General features: G+C 38.0%; 1 protein-coding gene across 1 annotated transcript in view; it reads right to left on the reverse strand.

Annotated features, from left to right (window-relative positions):
- Window positions 1–3,970: 3,970 nt before the first annotated feature.
- RTF1 (RTF1 homolog, Paf1/RNA polymerase II complex component) overlaps window positions 3,971–12,690 on the reverse strand; it is a 32,775-nt gene continuing 24,055 nt past the window's right edge. Inside the window, exons 10-18 of the mRNA XM_026709891.2 lie at window positions 12,536–12,623; window positions 12,335–12,442; window positions 11,128–11,205; window positions 10,179–10,300; window positions 9,832–9,889; window positions 9,071–9,148; window positions 8,211–8,306; window positions 7,301–7,412; window positions 3,971–6,697 (exon numbers count right to left, since the gene is read on the reverse strand). Coding sequence (XP_026565676.1) covers window positions 6,591–6,697; window positions 7,301–7,412; window positions 8,211–8,306; window positions 9,071–9,148; window positions 9,832–9,889; window positions 10,179–10,300; window positions 11,128–11,205; window positions 12,335–12,442; window positions 12,536–12,623 — 847 coding nt within the window. The 3' untranslated portion in view covers window positions 3,971–6,590. The remainder of the gene's footprint in view (window positions 6,698–7,300; window positions 7,413–8,210; window positions 8,307–9,070; window positions 9,149–9,831; window positions 9,890–10,178; window positions 10,301–11,127; window positions 11,206–12,334; window positions 12,443–12,535; window positions 12,624–12,690) is intronic.

Here is a 12,690-nt window from a genome sequence, read left to right on the forward strand (position 1 = left end):
TTGATGAGGAGTGGGAAATTAATATTGTCATATTAATCAGCATTCAGCTAGGGAGAATGTTATGTATATATATGTTAGTCTTTTTTTAAAGACACTTTTCTTTTTTGTTTATTTGTTATGATTTGTTTCTCTTTTTTTTAATATTTTGGTCAGGGGTGGGATTCTACCAGTTCTGTCCACTTCTGTAGAACCGGTTGCTCTGAAGAGCAGCAAACAGAGAGCACACATAGAACCAGTTTTATGTTTGCTGCTGTTTTGGCCCACCCACCCATCTGGGCTCTTATCTGACCTTTATTTCCTGCTTTTTCAACCACAGCTGCTTTGCGCAACACAGCTGTGGTTGAAAAAGCAGGGAAAAGGGGCTTTTTCAACCACTGCGCACCCATGCGCAGCGCTGCTCAGCTGTCCAGGCAGCTAGATGACAACGATATACACCATGTGCAGTAAAACGTAAAATCACCAAACCGGTAGTTAGACTGGTGAGATCCCACTCCTGATTTTGGTGTTTTGTATTTTAACTTTCCTTGAATAAAGTAAAGATTAATACAAAAAAAAAGTAGTTGCAAAAATCCAAGAGTTACATCTCAGACTCTACAGGCCTCAGTTAGCATGTTACATGTTGAAGTTCAGAACAGTACAAAAGACTGAGCAAACATGGTTTGTTTGGAAAGGTAGCCAGAAGAAAGCCTCTTCTCTCTAAAAATAACATGGCTGCACAACTTAGGTTTGCAAAGTTGCATCTGAATAGATCACAAGACTTTTGGAACACTGTCCTTTGGTCAGATGAGACCAAAGTGGAGATGTTTGGCCATAATACACAGTGCCACGTTCGATGAAAACCAAACAGAGCATATCAGCACAAACATCTCATACTGTCAAACATGGTTATGGTGGGGGTGATGAGTTGGGCTTGTTTTGTAGTCACAGGTCCTGGGCACCTGGCAGTCATTGAGTCAACCAACTTCTCTGTATACCAAAGTATTCTAGAGTCAAATGTGAGGCCAACTATCTGACAGTTAAAAGCTTGACTGACATTAGGTCATGCAACAGGACAATGATCCCAAGCACAACAGCACATGTACAACAGAATGGCTGAAAAAGAATCAAGGTGTTGCAATGGCCAAGTAAAAGTCCAGACCTTGACCCAACTGAAATGCTGTGGCTGGACCTCAAGAGGTGGGACCTCAAATGCCCACAAATCTCAATGAACTGAAGCAATATTGGAAAGAAGAGCGAGCCAAAATTCATCCGCAACGATGCGAGACTGATAAAAGTCATATGAAAAATATTTACTTCAAGTTATTGCTGCTATAGATGGTTCTACAAGCTATTCAATCATAAAGTGTACTTTGTTTTTCACACATGGCTCCTCCATTTTGGTGATTTTTGAAAAAAAAAAAAGATGACGTGTAATATGTCCTGTCTTGTTCATCTAAAATTGTATTTACCTATTTTTAAGAACTGCTGAGGACCAGATGATTTGTACTGTATCCTGATATGTAAAACCAGAGAACTCAAAGAGGGTGTACTTTCTTTTTTGAATGACAGTATATCTCGGATGATGTGCCATTTCTAAAACAACAGACCAAAACTTTGCTTTTTCCATGCGTTAGTGAAAGTCTATAGCTCTGGTTTTGCCAAATTACCCAAGGGTGGGATTCGATAGAACCGGTTGCCAGTTCAGAGAACCGGCAAATTGTGCCCCTGGCTAGGCCCACCCCACCCCTCCCAATCAGTCTTTATCATGCATGTGCAACATCGCACACATGCCCAACATCACTGATTGTGTTCTTCCCCACCAAGTCACTCCTTGAGGTATTTTTTTCTCCTCCTGATGATCTGCTGTTGCTATGATCAGGATCCCCCTCGCTGTCTTACTGCTTCGTCCAGGCTTCCCTGAGGCCCAGGAAGGCAAAAAATGGAGGGGGGCACAGCACCCACCTCCTCGCTTCATTTTTCACCTTCCTGGGCCACAGGGAAGCTTTCTGAGAGCAAAAATGACCCCCAGGAGGCTTCCCTGAGGCCCAGAAGGCCCCAAAATGGACCGTGCAAAAAAAAAAAAAGCAGCCATGCCCACCTAGCCACACCCACAGAACGGTTGTTAAAAAAAATTGAATCCCACCCCGGAAATTATCCCTTCCTCTCCCAAGATTGGGAATGAATTGCAATAAGCTATCGCTTCTTGCCCCCACTCCGATATATTAGTTTATGATATAGATCAAGGGAGTCAAACTCGATTTCATTGAAGGCCGCATCAAGATTGTATTTTACCTCAGAGGGCCAGAGTGGGCGTGGCCAGAGTGGGTGTGGTCAGCTCGACATCACTCGTGTCAGGGGTGCCTGTGATGGCCCAAGCCCTCTGCCAGAGAAAACAGGCTCTTGAGCTCCATTTTCGGCTGTAACAGCCTCCTGTAAATAACCCTCTGCCAATGAAAACAGAGCTCAAGAGGGCTGTGTGCAGCCCACTCGAGTTCTGTTTTTGCTGGCAGAGACACCGCAGGCCAGTCTTTCGCCGCCGTTTCCAGGGTGGCCTTGCAGGCCAGATCTAATCACCCCACGGGCCGGATCTGGGCCCCGGGCCTTGCGTTTGACACCCCTGATATAGAGATATGGCTACTCATTGTAAAAGTGTTAGTATAATTCCATACTTTTAATCCTAGAGTTATTCTTGAACCCAAACACTCCTTATTTATATATTCTATATACCTTTTTTTGCATCAAAATCTCATCTGCATTTCGCAATTTTTTATGACATGTTTTCAAGACTCATTCTTCTCACTATCTATTCCTTTCTGATGTCCCAATCAGATTTACTGAATCACCCTATTGTCTTATTTGGTTTGCTACCACTTTGAGAATTAACTTCGGAACATAATTTCAAAGTTGTGTGGCATAATCAGATACTTAATTATTTTCAGTACCATAGCCTAAGTATGAGCTATTAGTTTTGGGAACTATTGATTATAATATATTATTATTATAGTCAAACCAAGAATTGGAATTATTGTGGGGAAGCTGTTATATCTTGTAGTTCAGCTCTTTATTCTATTTATATAATAAATTGTTGTAGTTTAGGATCCTTAAGTAATAGTTAAACACTATTCAGCATTGGCCATTATTATGTGCATTTATAATATCCAAACTTATTGTGATATAACATTTAAATAATTATTTTTGTGGTACTTTTCCTAGAATAAAGTAATTATAAACACTTTTTCCTCCTCTTTTGAAATGTATTCTGTATAACACACAATTTTTACCAGTATTATAATTCTCATGGCATATAGCAGCTGATGTTGCCTGTTATTCTTGAATTAATATCTTTATTTTGGACTTTTAAAAAAAGTAGCAGTTCATGGCTAAACATGCCAAGTAGCTTTTGTCTGTTATGGGTACTATTTCCCACTTTCTGCTATTTCAAAAATAATTATTCTTTATTGCTGAAACTGCTTAACATTTTTGTGCTGACCTGATTTTATATTCTGCTTCAGAGGTGTGTAACCAGTGGTATATGACTTGAAGAATCTATTTTTTTATATGATAGAAACAAAACAGTGTTAATTACATGGAGGGTAATCATATTATACATATATAATTAATGTATTTAAATTAAGATAACTATTTATTTTTATCTACTCACTTCTGCCTATTTTTAGAGGACTACCACCTAGCATGTCCTCAAAGCTGAAGAACATCTTTCAAACTCAGAAAAAGTAAGTTTCTTCTCCTGCTTTTATGTGACTGCTCTATTTCAAAATGTTAAAGAGTTCCTAATGTATCTTCCAGATAATTCTGATCTATCCAGAATTGCCACAGTCATAAAGCATTTGAAACAATAATGTCTGATAAGTTAACTGAAGTATAACTTTGAAAGACTGGGGACAACTAGATTTGAACTTTTTACCGTTGTTGCTAAAAGTATGAATTGTGTATTTTTGGTGACATATCCAAAGGATTGAACGTGAGCATCTTTATTAAAACCAACCAGTTTATTTATAGAAGTCTATACATTGTAACGAATGCTGCCGAGACATCAATGAATTAAAGCAAATAAACCCATCCCTCCAAATGAGACTGTGGTGCCATCACTCACTGTCACATGCACTTAAGAGGAGAAAACATTACACCTTCATACACAATTAGTTCCATAGCTATTTGAGAAAAAAATACTCCTTCGATGTATTATTCTCACTGAAAAAGATGGTGTACAAGGACTCAACTATTACCTCTGTGGAAAACAGGATCTCATTTCTGAGTTTAGTACATAGGGGATACATTGGGACAGCTACTCGTTCATGTCTTTAAATTCCCCACTTCTTTGAGTCGTTCATCTGACTTAGTATTTCACAACTTCAGGAATATCAGGATGTGGAGACTCCAATTCCTAGAATTCCTCAGCCAGCATTCAATTCTGGAATTTAGTCCCACATGTCAACGTTGCTGAGGTTGAGAAATATTGCTCTAACTCAATTGGAAGGGAGGAAACCAATGCTTTATTTACAACTTAAGAGAGAAAAAAATATTCTGCACTTTGATTATAAGGCCCAATGTCATCAAGTCTACCTTTGGCTACAAATGTCTGTCACGGACTGCCATGATATAATTAGGTAGAAACATAAGACGCTAAATCTTTGCTTGCTCTTTTCTTTCTCTCATGTCCCAGCTTTATAGAAATTGGTGGGCAATCAAAAACCTGTAAAAGTATCGCAAATCTATTTTCCTACATCAGAAATATTAGTATTGGGGGACTGGCTACTATAAATGATATTGGCGGCGGCGGCGGGGGGTGGGGGGGAATCAAGTCATAATATTGCTTATTTACACAGTATATCATGATGACTCCCAGTTATACACCGGCATATTCCAGAAACCCATTTAAAAAAATAACAGCCCACAAGAGCTTGAGAAAAGTAGCTTGAAAAAACAAAGCAAAACAGAATGATTACATATTTACACAACAGTCCATAAAGCTGTGGACTATCTAGTAAATAAAGCCACACACTTCACACAATGTGACAAGAACAATCTATGGAGGAGTTTCCCCTCCCCTTTCATTTCATAGGTTTTACACGGATACGTGTTCCCCTTGCATTAAATAAGCAATTAAAGGGGAACAAAAACAGATTAAAGCATCAAGAAGGATACTCACAGATCACAGCCATGAGATTCAAATCTCTGTTTAGATGTAACCATAGAGAGTCTGGGCTTAAAAATGCTTCATGCATGGTCTCCTTCTGATTCTTGAGTCAGGAAAATATCATTTGTTTAGGTTTCCCAAACTGGCACTCGTGAAACATTTCATTATTCATGTACTAAATTCAGTATAACCCATGGTAGTTCAATCTGAAGTTTTTTGATAAAATGTCATTTATTTACACGTTGATCTTTACCCCTGAGTGATTATCAAGCAGTCTTGTTTCCTATTCAAGCACTCCACATGTACAATTCTTTGTTAAGGTTCATAACCACACGTGTTGTACCTACTAATGTTATATAGGTCAAATAACTGCAATTTAAAATAATCTCCCAATTCTACCATATCCTTCCCATTCAGCATTTTCCCCAAAAGTATGCAAATGAAAAGATATCTAGCCTAGCCTAGAAAAGAGAAGGCCGAGCAGCAAAGGGGATGACCACATATTTCTGTTTTGGGGAGTGGGAGGGGAAATGGAAGAGAAGATCCAAGTAGCAGCCAGAGAAGACACAGTGCCCTACTTTCCTAGAACAGGTTATTCAATAGTATATATATATATTATAATACAATATATTACTGTATTATAAAGCCAGATATGGAAGGGAGAGACAGGAGGAATTTTTATAAAAGAAAAAAAAAACCCAGTGTGAACTTGCACAATTATTGTTAGCCGGGCCTTTTCTGTTTGTTTGTTTTTTAAAAAAATCACATTTACTAAATTGCCCCCGCTGTGTCAGATGCTCAAGTGTAGCTGATAGAAATTCCAGACATCTTTAAAGAACTGTGACAAATACAAATTTACTGCAGGTTAAAAATGATAAAAAAAACATCTGGAAAAAAGGTTCACACAGCCCACCCCACCCCCACAAGAATGTACACTTTCACCCGAAACCTGTTTGTAAATGTGTCCCCCTCCAAAGCTAGGAGCAAAGGGAACGAAGAGGAGGGAAAAGTGCAGGCAACTTTCACAAGAGTTCTTGTGCCACTTGCGGGGAAATTCTCCTTGCCTGGGATGGTGGAAAAGCCAAGTGCTAACACTGCTCGGCCACCGACAGATTCCTGGAGAAATCCAGATTCCAAGTTAACACTGAATACATACAGCCAATTCCAAACAGCTGTACTTCCAAAAGGGAAAAAATAAAAATCCTTCCCCTCCCTAAAAATAGCATGGATCCGTATTTGTGTACCGCAGGAGAAGGAGCAGTAAGGGAAGTCTATACAGCAAAAACCCAGTGATGTATATTACAGGTGGCTGGCAATGTTGAAGAGTCTCTTCCTAGCTCTGCAGCTGCTGCTCCAACCCGAAAGGGTCAACTGAAGGAGAAGGGAAGAAAATAATGGGTGTAGAGGAGATCATGTAGCATGCAGGATCAGAAGCAGCAGAGAGTGGGAATGCTCAGATCAGCCCCCGCCTTTTCTTGTAGTCCTCTAGGTTCAGTGATCGCCGAGGGGCACCATCTTTTGCAGGGGGAGCCTTGGAAGTGATGGCCAGTGTTTTGGACTCTGTGGGAAGACAAGGCGCACAAAAATGAAGAACTCAAGTCGATGGAAGAAAGCAGAAAGCTGTTGAGTAACAGGCAGCCAAGCCAAAATAATTCTCTTTAGAGAAGAGGTCCCCAAACTCCCAGTCCATGCACTGGCACTGGTCCGCAACATGCCAGAAACCGGTCTGCACAAACAAGCAAAGCCCCATCCGTGGGCCTGCAGGCAGTACACTAAAAGCACACTCTCACTAGGCCACAGAAAAACCTCTCTCCACCGAACTGGTCCCTGGTACACCAAAGTACGGTTGAGGGGTGGGTGCTGCTTTAGAGAGCAGCCTTTCCTATCCTAATCCCCCTAGATATGTTGGATTGTACTTCCCAGACTTCCCATCCTTCAGTCCTTCTTCATTATAATAATTAATTTAGTGTGAATTGGGCACCATGTAAAATAAATAAATAAATGAAATACAAACAACTCCTAATCAGATTAGCAGATGGTGGTTGCTTACCCACAGCATAAGGTTTTTGTTCAAATACTACAATTTTGTGAGAGCTATGAACAAAAAATCCCCTTTTTCTCTCCCAGTTTGCTTTTCATCCCTTCAAAAGCAGCAGCACCTACCTGAACTAGGAACCTGAAGGTCAATTTTCACATCAAAATCGTGCACTTTGAATAGATCCTCTGAGAGATCACTGGCTGATTTTGAATTTGTATCTTTGTCTTTACCTTGGCTCTGAAAGAGAAATAAGCTTTTAATATTGTGGCACAGGCCTTAAATCATGTGGAATTTTTAATAAAGAACTGGTGATGTATCTAAATATTTCTGGAACAGAATCCTCTTCTCATGCCCCCGAAGAAATCTTGTTCTATTCTTACAGAGAAAATGCCATTTTCTTGCAGGGCTGGGGAATCCTTTTTGAGTCAGGAACAGATATGGAATGCTGCAAGCACATCAGTATTCTCTCACAAAACAGCTGCTATGCCTTACACAGAAGATCAATTCACCATCAGGCAAACTGATGAACCTGTTCCAGATGTCTCTTTTAACCTTCCAATCAAAGCACTGGCTCATTCATCATTGTTTTGTTCTAAGAAAACATAAGTGTACAAACGAATGTGATCCTAATGGCTGGTACTTTGCAGCATGCTAGCTTTTTACTTAGTATTTTAAATACAAAGAATTAAAAAAACAATTAAAGCAGATGGACCAGTAAGCCTGGCAGTCTCCACAAAAAGTACTGGTGGACAAATTTATGCTTGTCAGTTCACATTTGCCCATTCTTGATCTAAGATCAAAACTGCTGTTACTTTATATCAAGGATGGAGAACTATGGCTCCTTTATGACTTGTGGACTTCAACTCCCAGAATTCCTGAGCCAGCATGGCTCAGGAATTCTGGGAGTTGAAGTCCGCAAGTCATAAAAGGGCCATAGTTCTCCACTTCTGCCTTATATGATTAGAATTCTACAGAATAAAGACTTTTTTTAAAAAAATTACAGGACAGAATATAATGAACACTTGGGAGACTTGCCTTGGTCATGTCCTTTGGAGCATCAGGTAACACACCAGATCCATATTTTGCATTTAGTTGAGCAAGGATAGCAGCCTGTACGGCAGGATCCCTAGACTGTGGAAAAGAAGATTATTGGGTTGGACTACTGTTTCCTTTAAAAATGTTATCCTCATTTGGTGTATTCAATTAACAAATACTTAAAACAGAATGTACTGTCTTTTCAAATATAATTAATTTTCAGTAATTTTCAAAAGGTTGACCTAATCTAAAAACAGGAATTTGCACATTAATATAATCTCTACCCCTTTACTGCCACTTAGAAAGGTGGTAAAAACAGTGCTCTTCCTCACAGTGACAGGAGTGAATAGGACTGAAGGACACTGACTTCGATATTGCTTTTTTCTGCTTTTATAATTTTAAGCCACTTAGAATCTGACGGGTAAGCAATATATAAATAATTCTACATACTGTACTGTAGTGGCAAAGTCATTAAAATGCAGTATTGCATGCTAAATCTGAATTTCCACATCCAAGAGTTCAATCCAAACCGGCTTAAGTTGACTCAGCCTTCCATTCCTTCAGTTAATTATTGTGGGCAATATACTGACTTTAAACCATTTGGAGAGGGCTGTAAAGCACTATGAAGCAATATATAAGTCTAAGTACTATTGCTATTACATGGAATTAAATTAATTCTGCTGAAAAATCTATACTTTTTTGCACCTGACTATAGACCAAGGCATTATATTAATTTTAATTCATATTAGCTTATGCTTAGTGTTATGTGTGGGATATTTGAATGGTGACTGATATCCAGCATCTCAGATATAAATACCTCATCATATTCTTCACTGCATTCAACTTTGCATCTTACTTACATTTGAGACTATTGTAGGTTTACATTGCCGTCTAGTAAAAGGATCCATTTGCTGGTTTTTCATACTGTGGCTTTCAGCCTTCAAAAACATAAAGTACAAAGACACATTTTTAAAAGTTAAGCTTCCCTTTCTCAGCATTGCTGTAATAACATATAGAGATACTACTAACTTCAGAATCAGACAGCCTGCTTCATTCCAATTAAGCTCTTGCTTAGGTTGGGTTCTTAGCTTCCTAGATGCCTTTGATAAGTCAAAGTAAGAAAATGAACCACTTAAGAAGCCTGTGGACCATTTATCAAAGGTGAGCTAGGGTTGAGTATGAAAAAACGATAATCTCTGCAGAATAAAGTTAACACTAATGTCTTGTATTTCTGATTCATAACTCAAAGAATAGGCTCTAGGTATTCTGGATGTTACTTTGCACTTCTTAAATGACTGAAATGAATCCAACATACCATAGATTCAAAGAATTCTGAGCGGAAGTAAAGTAGCCCTACTTTTGTTCTGCAAATTTTGTGGAATATGCAGCGCCATAACAGATGGGACTGAGAACATTTCTTATGCTTCACACAGTTTGTGAATAGATTTTTGTGCCTATATATGGTTATCAAGCACAAAAGTTAGTTTTGTCTCCTAGCAGCTTAGAAAATCATAAACTGAACAAAGCAGTAGTTTCTCCCATATGAATTTGTTAAATTCAGAAAGCCATTTTTTCAATGAAAATGCATTTTGTTTTTCCTTTCTCCATGAACATTACTTACCACTAAAGCTTTTTCAGATTCCACAATATTCCATTCTCTATTTCTCTGGTTGATATAACTGAGAAAAGAAAGATAAATATTTATTCGGTATTCTAATGATTTACTTTCTCAATCTGTTGTCATAAAGAATCTCCTTCTAGAATTCATATCCTAAGATGTATTCCTGTTTTCAATCATTGTAAGGGAAGCATCGCTTCTGAAAATGTAAAAGGCTTCTGCCTTATTAAAAACCATTAGCATGATTTCTCTGAAATAATATCACTATCAGCCCTGTCCCAAATTAAGAAGGGGAGCACAGAAATGGCCTACTGATGTACTTTTCTTTCCAGGTTCTGTTAGATACCAACCTGATGGCTGAAATGTTTTTTGTTCTCTGACGATCTAAGGCTTCTGCTCTTTCTTCTAACTCATTAAGCTGGTCTTGAATTTGTTTTGCTCTGTCCTGATCTCCCATGTCTTCTGCCACGGCCTTTAACGAAGAATTATTTATTACTATTGGACTCTCTCCATTGTACCAGCAAGAATTGATTAAAATTATAATCATGTTTTATTATGTCAAATAGATCTTGATTCAGGATATGTTCCAATTAACATATTCTTTGAATAGGCTATACTTAGGAATCAACCTAAATCAGACCCATAGGAATCTAACTGAAACATTTTTGCATGTTATAACTCATAATAGGTAATAATTTTAGCTATTCCCTCACAACGTTAGATGTAACATGCCACCTATTGGCAGTGATGAAAACATATGAAGATTTACACATAGTCCTCAGTTTATGACACAATTGGGACCAGAATTTTGACCCCTAAGCAAATGTGGTTGTTAAGGAAGTCATCACATGACTGAACCCAATTTCATGAGCATTTTCACTCCTGTCATTAAATGAATCACAGGGGTTGAGTGAATCACACAGTAATTGATCAACTGGCTTTCTCAAGGAAAGAATTATGCTCTCTTTTTCCATCTTTCATTGCTTCCCTCCTCCCTTCACTGTTTAGCATCATAGACACCTGCCGTTGCCAAGGAAACTCCCAGTCTTGTTTTTGTTTTTTACTCTTACCCCAAACTTGTCTGCTTGGAACAATTCTGTTTGGTCCAATACAGGAACAAAACAATCCAGTTTCATTCTGAACCCAGAGCAAAACATCCAAAATATGCATTTCGGTTTATGTATGAACCAGCTGAAAACAGCTGTTCCATGTACAGCACTGTTTTGGGTACAAGGCAATTTTCTCTCAAGAAGTCCAAGAATTTACTGAAAAACTAGTACTTTAAGCAATCCTATTTACCTTTTCTTTTAGTAGCTGAGTTTTCTTCATGGCGTAGTTTGGTGGTGCTTTTTGGAATCTCTCCTTCTCCTTTACTATCTGAAAATGGAAAATGAGAAACTCAGTATTATGTTTAAGACAAGTTACTTGATGGTTGGCCAAGTATCTCTGCAGATAACCCTTGTGGCAGTTTTTATTTTATTAAACTCTTCACAAGACCTTATACTGCTAATTGTATGGCCTTCTTAACCTTATATATCTTATCTATATTTATGTAGTTCAAAAATATTAAAAAGATTTTAGAACTTAATCCATTATGTTGCATAGTGGCTACAAGTCTACTGATAGACAAAGACTATTACGAGTAAGCTGGGCTTAGGAATAATGGAAAAATGTATCCCTCCATGGTTATACTAATTAGCATAATATATATGCTAACATATGATTCATTTGTGTGAAGCATCTCATAGCTTCAAAAAAGTAAAAATGTATACTTTGGGAAATCTACATGAATATTTTACAAATTTCTTTCGTTAAAAAAAAAAATCATAAATGAGCTGGAACAAACTAAATATCAGAACAAGATCATTTAAAGCAATTTGGGATTTGACAGAGTTTGATAATCCTGACTGTGGAATATCCTTAGTAAAGCTTTATTAAAATTGGAAATTAACTTGAGATTATTTTTCCAGAGGTGATCGCACAAATATCTCTTACAACTGTAAATCTCTTGTCTGTTTTGTGTCTGTGTGTGTGCCTTTGAGTCAGATACCTTGACCCTGGTGACTGTCTGGACAAATCCCTGAAGTTTTCTGGTTTTGTTTTGTTTTTTAAAGTGGTTTCCCTCTTAAGGCTGAATGTGTGTGACTGGCCCAAGGTCACCCCACTGGCTTTGTTTCTAAGATGGGAACAGAATTCATGATCTCCCGGTTTCTAGCCCAATATCTTAATCAATACATCAAAAAGGCTCCCTAAATAGAGAATCTTTTTTTATTGTGATGCTGAAATCTGAAAGGAAAAGTAACATCCAGGGGAAAAAACAGCTCAATATAATCTAATCAAAAGTACCGATTGTATCTTTCATAACATATAAATATGGCTTTAAATCATGTAATTTTTATAGAACCAAAATATGGCACCCGAGAGCACCTCTTTTATAACCACACCTACCTTTACATTATGGACCAAATGAATGGTTCCAGCTCAAAAGTACATTTTCTTCATTTACCTCCTCAATGTCCTGGTCATTGAATTTATAGTTGAGGGCTTCTTTGATGGACACTTCTTTCTTGTTTATTTCGTCAAGGGTAGGTAACTGCATCCCAGCAGAAAACATCTAATTGCAACAAAAGAAAAAAAAAATCATTATATTTTATTCACTGTGCAGTCCTAAATTCTTGATAAAGCAATCGAAAAAGTACAAACTTACGGCTTCCTTCCACTTCATGAACTCACTCTCTGTGAATTCCTGATTGGAGACGAACTCTAAACGGAACACACGTTGGTCATTACCATGCCTTTGAAAAGAAAAAAAGATTAACGGTAGCTTTTATTTATCACCCAAATTTTGGAGGAGGGAAGTGT

This window comes from Pseudonaja textilis, chromosome 1 (genome assembly GCF_049901715.1).
Source record: "Pseudonaja textilis isolate UNSWEBS1 chromosome 1, rPseTex1.2, whole genome shotgun sequence".
In the NCBI taxonomy this organism is placed as follows: Eukaryota; Metazoa; Chordata; class Lepidosauria; order Squamata; family Elapidae; genus Pseudonaja; species Pseudonaja textilis.